This window comes from Canis lupus, chromosome 30, assembly GCF_011100685.1.
Source record: "Canis lupus familiaris isolate Mischka breed German Shepherd chromosome 30, alternate assembly UU_Cfam_GSD_1.0, whole genome shotgun sequence".
Classification (NCBI taxonomy): Eukaryota; Metazoa; Chordata; class Mammalia; order Carnivora; family Canidae; genus Canis; species Canis lupus.
Window position 1 is genome coordinate 17,940,662 of NC_049251.1, and position 10,859 is coordinate 17,951,520.

A 10,859-nucleotide genomic window follows, 5' to 3' on the forward strand; every position below is an offset into this window, starting at 1 on the left:
AGTATATTAAAAGGATATACACTATGACCAAGTGGGAGTTATCCTAGGAAGGAAATGGTGGTTCAACATCAATGTGACCATACTAACAGACTAAAGAAAAGTGAGCATCTAAAGTGATGCAAAAAAGGTATCCGACAAAATCCAACACCCTTTTGTGATAAAACTGCTCGACAAATTGGGAAGAGAACGGAATTCCCTCAACCTGATAAAGGGCATCTACAAAAACCATAGCTAACACATGTAATTGTGATAGCACGGATGCTTTGCCCTAAGATCAGGAACAAGACTAGGATGTCCATTCTTACCACTTCTATTCAACATTGTACAGAAAGTTGTAGCTGGGGCAATTAGGCAAGAAAAAGAAAAGCACCCAAATTGGAAAGGAAGAGGTAAAACTATTTGTATTTGTAGATAACATGAGCTCATATGTAGAAAATACTAAAAAAAAAAAAAAAAGAAAAAAATGCACACACACAAAAACAATTAGAGCTAATACAGTCAGCAAGGTTACAAGATACAAGACTTGACACACAAAAAATCAGCTGTATTTCTATATGCTAGCAATGAACAATCCAAAAATGAAATAATGAAATTAAGGTAACAATTTCGCCTGCAATAGTATCCAAAAGAATAAAATACTTAGGAATAAATTTAACTGAGGTCCAAGACTTCTACAATTAAAGCTACACAACAGTGCTGAAATTAAAGACACCTGGGACAATTACATATAAAAGAAACACGTTGGACCTAGGTAAAGATTCTACCCATTACAGGGCAAGAGATTTGTCAGGTGTAGTTATTTTCCACAACTCCCTTAGTACGGGGAGATAATGAAATATGCTAGGCCTAACAGGCATTACTGTGTCACAGACCAACAGCAACCTTCAAAGCCAGATTTGGAAGTTAATTCTATAGCATCCCATTATCTAATGGTAACATGGAAGAAAGCAGCAACAGACTCAAACGAAAGTAAAACATGAAGCCCAGAGAAGCAACCATTTCCATGCATCACTTCCCCATACACCGAGTTTGCCATAGTTAAATAATGAAGGGTGCACTTCACTAAACCATTGCTTCTACCCGTCCAACTATCAAGTAGGTATTAAGCACCCACATAAGACGGTGGGATATGGGGGAGACCATCTTTTCATCATTCTATTCCCAACACCTAGCAAAGTAGCTGGAACAGGATATGAGGCTCAATAAATATTTATTGAATGAACAACTTCACGACAGTGAGCCATGGGATAGTGCACATGGAACTGCGCCTTGAAAGGCAAATGGGATACTGTCAAGTAAAAATGAGGGGGAAATGAAACAACAGTATACAAAACTTTATACTTCCAGGTTCATTCTGCCTAGAACCTCCTGGATACCCACCTCCATAGAGCCCTCACGTTAGGTTTCTATCTAGGGCTCCCCTTCACTATACCCTAAAAAACACGAATAAACTGGAGTTAGAGGAAAAAAGAATAACAACACTTTGCTATATTTAGATACGTTACTTTGACGGGTGCAAGAATTTTGAACTTGATCTTGGGGCCCTTAACTCCCATTCCTCTATCTTTTCTTTTTATCTCTAAGATCTATTTACTTGACAGAGTGTGAGCGTGCGCGCACCGGAGGGAGAAGCGGTCTCCCCGCGGAGCAGGGAGCTCAACGCGGGGCTCGATCCCAAGACCCTGAGATCAGGAGCTGAGCCCAAGGCAGATGCTTAACCGAATGAGCCACCCAGGCGCCCCTCCCATTCATGTTTCAAATTCAAACTACAGTCCTTGTGCCAGAAGTACTTTCATGCATGCACTAATGAATTCTTTATTTCTCCTCTGCAAGCACTGATCCCATATGCTCTCCAATCTAATACCATACAGTCAAGAAACTGCAGTTTTTGCACAAGCTCTCAGAAGACACATTGTTTCCGGCGCGTAACGCCTAGGGAAAGCCCTAACCGCGTTATCCTGCCAGTCTTCCCCGGCCAGACATTTCAAACTCCGCATCAGGCCACACTCTGGGCTCAATCAAGCGGGTTTTCCGAGCCCCTCTGCAGATTCATCCGTGTCATCCCCCTGTTCCCGAGCACCTAAGGTCCATTCATTCGCGGGGAGCTCTCACTCTGCGCTGGCTTGTGCAAGCAGGACAGAGCAGGACCGCAAGGTTCCTCCGCGGGCTGGGCAGGCTCGTCGGCGCCCCACACGCCCCGAGCCACCGCATGCTCCACGGACACCAAGAACCCCGAGGCTCCCGCTGTAAGCCGCTGTGTTCCCGCCAGCCGCGAGGCTGGCACCGCCGGGAGTGCAGGGGGCGCTGAGGAAGGAGGAAGCGGCGCCGCTCGCCCGCAGCGCCCAGGGGTTCGCAGACCCGGAACTGGACCGCCGTCGGGCTCCCACCGCAGAAACCCTACGCGCATCCCCCTCCGCCCCCAAGCCCAGCCGATCCCACCTTTACGCTCAGCATCGCTGTCGGCGTCGCTCCCGAAGAGGTCCTCCATATCCGCCATTGCCCCGCACGTCTGCCGCTGCCTCGGCCGGGGGCGGCTCCGCGACTCTCTTTACGGCAAGGAACCAACGAAACGCGACAGTGTCGCAAAGACTCATAAACGCTCCTTTCCTTCTGTGACCCGGTTTTCCTCTGCAGTGGGAACCTCTACGTGAACGCTGTTCTACGTCCGCTCAGGGGACAAATCCCGCCCTCTAGTCGGCATCCGTAACTATTTGCAAGGACTCTCGCCGAGGGCGGGGCGTCCCCGGTCGCGGTCGCGGTCGGCGGGGTGGGTGGTGCTTGAGCGCTCGGCTGAAGGGCCTCGGACCTAGTTAAACCTGCCACGAGTCGGGCCCGAAGTCCTTTGTTTCATGTTGACCAGCGATTCTCCAAAGGAGAGCTCCGAAGCGCTTTTCCTGTAGGTTGTGTCTCCTGCTCTTTACCGTATTAGTCATGAAAGCAATTAAATTCAAATATTAAGTTTAAATTCAAGGTGTTTTAAAGAGTAAGCAGGTTAACATAAATAGCATTTTAAAGTCGTAAATGACCATATTCCTTCCAAAACCAAAACATCAGAAGAGTGGAATCGTTTTATGATTTTGAAAATATCTTTAATGCCTGACTTTAAAGACGACAGCTTAATTGTCATAGCTGCTTCTACATTCAATCTACTGGAGAAATGTTTTGGTTGAAGCATGTGAAGAAAATCTGGCTTCATGCAGATAATGCGCGTAATTAAGGGGAGGGAGGATCTCAACCTCCTTGAGAGGGTCTTCTTCAGACCACCTTTTGACAACTGCAGCTTTAGAGCAGCGTATCAGATTTCCCATCTCAATTCAAGTACACGTTGAATGTGTAAGATGAAATAAATATTTCGCAAAACAACACTTCTTTACCACTAAGGTGCAGTCTGGGATTTATTATTCTTTTATTCTATTTCAGCTTTTGTTACGGTTTGGTTTTAAGGCTCGCAAGGGGTCTGCCCACTAAATTGCTTTTGTGATTTGCTAATGGATTGCAATCCGCAGCTAGAAAAACACTATTCAGAGAGTTCCATTGTGTTTATTTTGCTGGCAAAAAGTTTTAGTTTTGGTAGGAAAGGTAGGAAACCTCTTCGGGAGCGACATACAATATATAATTGTATGTTATAAAGCCAAACAGTAATTTTCATAATAGGGCAGTGCTAGGTAAACCTTGCTTCACAGAAGCTTAGAGAAATGAAGTAACTTGTTAAAGATTAGGTTTGTTTTTTTTTTTTTAAAGCTTATATTTTGGCTTTTAAAAAATGTACATCTTGTGTTAAATTATTATCTGATTAGTCTCATAAGGGTTTTGATGTTGGACCAGCCATAATGGATTTTTAGTTTGGAGATTAGGAGATATATTTTTGTTGCAAATAAAAGGGCCTGACGGGGTTCAAATGGGCAAGTGGTAGGACCTGGTGGTTGGACTGGCTGAGAGATGGGGGCGACCAAAATGGAGGACATCTCAAATTGGGTCAAGATGGCTGATATTCCCGCCAAAGCAGCCGTGACCATCCACGTCATCTCCTGTAAGTCAAAACCTAGGGCGGGGGGTGGGGGTGAATGGGTGACGGGCACTGGGGGGGGCACTTGACGGGATGAGCACTGGGTGTTATTCTGTATGTTGGCAAATTGAACACCAATAAAAAATAAATTTATTATTAAAAAAAAGTTAAAAACAAAACAAAACCTAGGCTTTCTTTTTTTTTTTTTTTTTTAAACCTAGGCTTTCCATCCGGGACCCCCCCACCCCCCCATCGTCTGGACTTTTCCCACCCCCAGCCTAAATTGGCAAGGGACCCACCTGGATCCAGACCCAGAACCGACAAGGCTTAAAAAAACCCGCACTCCCCAACCCCGGCGCGACTTCCCTGACTCTCCTCTCCCGAGTCGCCGGAACCTCGCCCGAGGGTGCTGGCAATAAAGCTCATCCTACGGATCATTTCGCCTTGGGGTCTCCTTCATTCGACTAATAAACCTTACATCTGGTGCCGAAACCCGGGAGGAGATCGAGCCCCCACCCCGGTGAGGAGGCTCCCTCCTCCCCATCCGGGCCCGGTACCGCTTCTCTGAGCGCCGTTCTCAAGCCTGCGGTGAGTGTCCGCAGCCCCAAGCCTCCTCCTGACGCGGCCGCGATTAGGGCAGGGCGTCCCCCTCCGGCTACCAGGTGGCCTCCGGAGCTCCAAAGAATCGGGAGACGTCCCCATTCTGTGGCAGGTACACCCCTCTCTCTGGTCTGCGGTCCAGCACACGGACGAAGGGACGCTCTCCTCCGTGGTCTGAACTGGTAGGCGAGGCGGCTATGGGAACGTCCCAGTCCAAAACTGATCCAAAAACGCCCTCGGGTTGCCTTCTGGCCGGTCTCAAGACCTTAGAGCTGGACCAGGACCTGCGCAGGCGGCGCCTCATACGCTACTGTATTGTCGCCTGGCCCCAATATCAGTTAGACAGCCCATCTCAATGGCCCCGCGAAGGCACCTTTGATTACCAGGTGCTTACGGATCTTGACAGCCTCTGCAGATGCCAAGGCAAATGGTCTGAGGTTCCCTACGTCCAGGCCTTTTGGACCCTACGTTCTCGCCCTTCACTATGCTCTCTCTGCTCTGCATCTCAGGTTCTCCTTGCCCGATCTCCTCCTCTGACCCTCCTGTCTACATCTCCCAAGGATCCCGACCCCTCTGCTCTCTCTCCCCTTTCCGAGCCTCCCGAAATCTTATCTAGCCCCCCAGTGAGGGCCCCTCTCCTACCTCCTCCTCCACCCTATCACTCTCCTGTCCCCCAGCCTCCCGTACCCCTCGTTCCTCAGCAAAACCCCGATCCAACCCCTATCTCGCTCACCCCTACCACACCTGAAACCCCCCAACTGAAGGCCGCAGCAGAACCCACCCCTCAAGAGGACCCCCTTCCATCCCCTCCTATCTCCACTCGCACCGGGTCTCATAAGCCCTCTCCAGACTCAGTCTGCCCCCTCCAGGAGGTCGCAGGGGCAGAAGGGGTTGTCCGGTCCACGCACCTTTCTCCTTCCAAGACCTTTCCCAAATAGTGAAGCGTCTGGGTTCCTTCTCCGCCAACCCAGACAACTTTATCAGAGTTCCGATACCTAGCTCAGGCCTACGACCTTACCTGGCACGACCTCCACGTTGTCCAAACCACCCGCTCACTACTGAAGAGAGGGAACGCATTCAGGCTGCGGCCCGAGAACATGGTGATCAGGTCCGCCTCTGACGCCGCCACGCCCGCTGGCACTCAGGCGGTCCCAGCTGGAGAGCCCGGGTGGGACTATCAGAATGGCCAAGCTGGCGCCGGCATCGGGACCACATGGTCCAGCGTCTCACTGCCGGCATGCGGGCAGCCTCCAACAAGGCGGTCAATTATGACAAAAATCAGAGAAATTATCCAGACCCTTGACAAGAACCCGGCCGTGTTCCTCAGCCGGTTAACCGAGGCACTAACTCAGTACACTCACCTCGATCCGGCTTCACCGGCAGGGGCGACCGTCCTGGCTACCCATCTTATCTCCCAAAGGCGCCGGACATTCGAAAGAAACTAAAAAGGCCGAGGAGGGACCCCAGACGCCCATCTCTGACCTAGTGAAAATGGCCTTTAAAAGTCTTTAACTCGGGCAGCCCAGGTGGCTCAGCGGTTTAACGCCGCCTTCAGCCCAGGGCGTGATCCTGGAGACCCGGGATCGAGTCCCATGTCGGGCTCCCTGCATGGAGCCTGCTTCTCCCTCTGCCTGTGTTTCTGCCTCTCTCTCTCTCTCTCTGTGTGTCTCTCATTAATAAATAAATATAATCTTAAAAAATAAAAGTCTTTAACTCCTGAGAGGAGGCGGCCGAACTTAAACGACAGGCCAGGCTCCAGCAAAAGGTTCAGTTGCAGACCCAGGCCCTGGTGGCAGCCCTGCGGCCGGCCGGCTCCGGGAGCCAGCAAAAAGCAGGAACTAACCGTATCCCTCTGGGGCCTGCTTCAAATGCGGGGCCGAGGGACACTGGGCTCGTCAGTGTCCTAATCCAAAGGACCCTACCCGACCGTGCACTCAGTGCCGACTGATGGGACACTGGAAATCAGACTGCCCAAGCCTCAGGGGATCCTCGGCGCCTCAACGCGGGGGAAACTCTGAGATGGTGAGTCCTGCCCTCCAGTTGCTTGGATTGGAGGACGACCGACAGAGCCCAGACTCGACACCCCTCTCACCCAGGCCGAGCCCAGGGTGATACTCCAGGTAGCGGGGAAGTCCACCTCCTTTCTGCTGGACACGGGGGCTACCTATTCAGTTCCGCCATCCTACTTGGGACCAACCCAACCCTCACCGTCACTGTTATGGAGATTGATGGGACCTCCTCGTCACCCAGGGTAACTCCTCCCCTTACGTGCAGCCTGGAGAGGTTTCCCTTCTCACACTCCTTAGTCATTCCCTCCTGTCTGGTGCCCCTACTAGGAAGGGACATCCTCCACAAACTGCAAACTACCATCTGCCTCTCACCTTCTCCCTTGACCTCAGAATGTCTCGTTTTACCCCTACTCTCTACCTCGCCGTCCCCACCCCCGGTGTGCCTCCCCTCGGTAGACCCAAAAGTATGGGACACCTCTAAGCCAGTCATCGCATCCCATCATGCCCCCGTAAAAATACAGCTGAAGGACAACTCCCAGTTCCCCTCCTGGGGGCAGTTTCCCATCCCCCTGGCCCACCGGCAGGGCCTTAAACTCATCATCGACCGCCTAAAACGGCAGGGACTCCTCATTCCTATTAACTCCCCCTGTAACACCCCTATCTTGCCTGTTCGCAAACCTACCAACTGGTTCAGGACCTGCAACTTGTTAACGAAGCCGTGATCCCGCTCCACCCAGTTGTCCCTAATCCCTACACCCTACTATCTCACATCCCACCCAAGACCTCTCACTTCACGGTGCTGGAGGATGCCTTCTTTACCATTCCTCTGCATCTCGACTCCTACTATCTCTTCGCCTTCACCTGGGAGGACCCCGACACGCATGCCTCGGGGGATTCCGGACAGTCCCCATATTTTTAATCCCCATACTCCAATATGTGGACAATCTTCTCCTCTGTAGCCCATCCCTTTCCCTATCCCGAGAAGATACTGCCACCTTACTCAACTTCCTAGGAACTAAGGGATACCGGGTCACCCCCTCTAAAGGTCAGCTGTGTACCCCCTCGGTCACCTACGTGGGGATTTCCTTAACCCCTACTAACAAATCCCTCACTGGAGACTGCATCCTTCTCCTCTGGGAACTCCAGCCTCCCCAGAACGTGGAGGAAATTCTCTCCTTTCTGGGACTAGTGGGCTTCTTTAGACACTGGATCCCTAATTTTGTCATCCTAGCCCAACCCCTATACCAGGCAGCAAACGAAACCCCCCAAGGACCCCAAACCAATTCCCACCTCCATCCGGCGTCTATTTTCTAAGCTGCAGGACTGTCTCACCATTGGACCAGTCTTGGCACTACCCAACCCCTCTAAGCCCTTTCACCTCTTTACTGATGAATGCTCTGGCTCAGCAACCGGCCTTCTAGCATAACCGGTTGGACCCATCTACAGAGCCCTAGCCTGTCAAAGCAATTGGACACCACTGCTCAGGGATGGCAGCCATGCCTCAGAGCACTGGCAGCAGCCTCCTCTCTTACTAAGGAGGCCCTTAAGCTCACCCTGGGAAGGTCTCTCACAGTCTACTCTCCCCATCGACTCTCAGATCTGGTTAGTCACCAATCCCTGGCTCAACTCACCCCTTCACGCCTCCAGCTGTATCATCTACTATTTATCAAAAATCCTCTGGTCTCTCTCTCTCCCCTTGTCCTCACCTAAACCCAACGACCCTGCTGCCAACACCCTCGTCCACCCCTGAGCCCTCTCATTCCTACCCACAACTCCTAGAAGAGCTAATCCCCTCCCTCCCAGGACTCTGATCAGCTGCTTCTAGTCCTGACCGTGTCCTTTTTGTGAACGGGAGCTCCCTCCCCACCCCAGACGGCCAGAGGCGTGCAGCTTATGCAGTGGTCACCTCAGATGCAGTGGTAGAGACGGCCCCCCCCTCCCCATTGGGACTGCCTCCCAAAAGGCCGAACTAATAGCTCTACTCCGGGCCCTCCACCTGTCAAAGGGACAGCGGGTCACAATTTACACAGACTCTAAATACGCCTACCTCATCACACACACACACACACACACACACAGACACACACACACACTCCATCCTCTGGCAGGAGCAAGGGTTTCTGACCACCAAGGGAACTCCCATAGTCAATGGACCATTTATCACCAAATTACTTGAGGCCCTCGACCTCTCTGCTGAGGTTGCGGGGGTCCACTGCCGCGGACACCCGGCCTCCAGGGACCCTATCTCTCTGGGAAACAATAAGGCTGATTCAGTGGCCAGGCAGACGGCTCTAAATACCTCCTTGGCCCCGATTCTCTTCCTCAACACCCCTCACAGCCCATCATACTCTGATAAAAAAAAAATACAAACCCTCCAAAGTTTAGAAGGAAAGTCGGGAGAGAAGGGGTGGATCTATATTCAAGATAAAATTGCCCTACCGGAAGGCCTGGCCCACACCCTGATAACTGACATCCATCCTCCGTATTGGCCCAGAGGCTCTCCACCAGTTCCTACCACCCCTCTTTCATCACCTCTCCCTCTCCAAAGTGATAGAGGCAGTACATAGAGCCTGCAAAACCGGTGTGGCTGTTAATGCTCAAGGCAGGATCTGTAGGCCAGGACCCAACCATCAGCTTGGTAGACACCAGCCTGGGGAAGACTGGCAACTGGACTTCACCCAAATGCCCCGTCACAAGTCCTTCCAGTACTTACTAACCATAGTGGATACGTTCACAGGGTGGATTGAGGCATATCCCACAGCCCAAGAGACAGCGGATGTCGTGGCCACGGTCCTCATCGAACACATCATCCCAAGATTTGGACTGCCTCGAACCCTGCAGTCGGATAACGGACCTGCCTTCATTTCCAGCGTGACTCAACCAGGTTGTGGAAATTCTTAATATCACCTGGAAGCTCCACATCCCATACCATCCCCAATCGTCGGGTAAGGTAGAAAGGGCCAACGGGTTACTCAAGGACCAACTCACCAAACTTACTTTAGAAACCTGTCTCTCGTGGCCCACCTTACTGCACCTCACCCTCACTCGACTCAGGGCAACTCCTCAGGGGCCCTAGGGATTAAGTCTGTTCGAACTCCTGCATGGCCGACCATATCTCCTAACCCACAAACTTCCAGGCTCCCCAACCAACCCCTTCTTTCTTACTTACCTAACTATTCTGCGAGCCCTCTCAAGAGCCCATGCTGACGCGATCATACCTGCTCCAGACGACCATGACGAGAGGGAGGTCCCTGTTCAAACCCTGTTCCCTGGAGACCAGGTCCTCCTCAGGGACCTGCAGGCCAGGATCCCTGCAGCCACGGTGGTCAGGACTGCATACAGTCATCCTCACCACCCCAGCTGCAGCAAAATTGCTGGGACATCAGCCCTGGGTACATATTAACAACCTTAAATGAGTACCAACCTCGGACGAGTGGACCTCCCAAATGGTGGGCCCAACCCAACTGCGGCTGGTACGTACTCCTAATCCTGACCCTTCTACCCACCCTGACTGAAGCAGCTGATTGTAGCCAATGCATGCGCGGCATAGGAAAGGACTGCTATTCCCAATCCTATACTTTCATGCCCCAGGACTGTTATCAGGGAAAAACTCCAACCACATGCACTTCCTCCCATGCCCCGGGAAAAACTTTCTGGACCTCAGAACTTAATACAAAGTAAAAAAGTCCCTCTGCACGCAGTACCCCAAAACTGGGACAGTCTGTTGGACCTATTTGGCCCAGATGGGACTCTCCGAAGGGGGAGGGGTCCAGGACCAGGCTAAACACAATCAAACCAAGCGGATGATCCAGGCCGTGTATACCCAATTGCAGGCTCAAGCTATCCCCACCTACAAGGGAATCAACCTCAATAATTTACAGAGATCTTCCCCCACTGACCAACTAACAATGACCCTCCTTAACTCCAGTTATAACCTGTGGCGGAACCCATCTCAGGACCGCGACTGCTGGATCTGCTTCCCTTTCTTTTTTTTTTTTTTTTTTAATTTTTATTTATTTGTGATAGTCACACAGAGAGCGAGGCAGAGAAACAGGCAGAGGGAGAAGCAGGCTCCATGCACCGGGAGCCCGATGTGGGATTCGATCCCGGGTCTCCAGGATCGCGCCCTGGGCCAAAGGCAGGCGCCAAACTGCTGCGCTGGGGGATCCCCTGCTTCCCTTTCTCTACCAGGGATCCCCTGCTTCCCTTTCTCTACCATTTCCAGTATCATCGGGATCCCCATT

General features: G+C 51.6%; 2 protein-coding genes across 2 annotated transcripts in view; one reads left to right on the top strand and one right to left on the bottom strand.

Moving 5' to 3' along the window:
• Positions 1-3,338, bottom strand: part of LEO1 (LEO1 homolog, Paf1/RNA polymerase II complex component) — a 37,150-nt gene extending 33,812 nt beyond the window's left edge. Inside the window, exon 1 of the mRNA XM_038580433.1 lies at positions 2,440-3,338. Within this exon, the coding sequence (XP_038436361.1) occupies positions 2,440-2,497 (58 nt within the window). The 5' untranslated portion in view covers positions 2,498-3,338. The remainder of the gene's footprint in view (positions 1-2,439) is intronic.
• Positions 3,339-4,295: 957 nt separating this feature from the next.
• On the top strand, positions 4,296-5,576 carry LOC111093267 (natural cytotoxicity triggering receptor 3 ligand 1-like). The gene has a single exon (XM_038579881.1). The coding sequence runs from the start codon at positions 4,804-4,806 to the stop codon at positions 5,542-5,544; it is 741 nt and encodes a 246-aa protein (XP_038435809.1). The 5' UTR covers positions 4,296-4,803; the 3' UTR covers positions 5,545-5,576.
• Positions 5,577-10,859: the final 5,283 nt, after the last annotated feature.

Bases quoted from the DNA above. Each gene is read 5' to 3' on its own strand.
- LOC111093267 (XM_038579881.1), top strand. From the start codon at position 4,804: ATGGGAACGTCCCAGTCCAAAACTGATCCAAAAACGCCCTCGGGTTGC.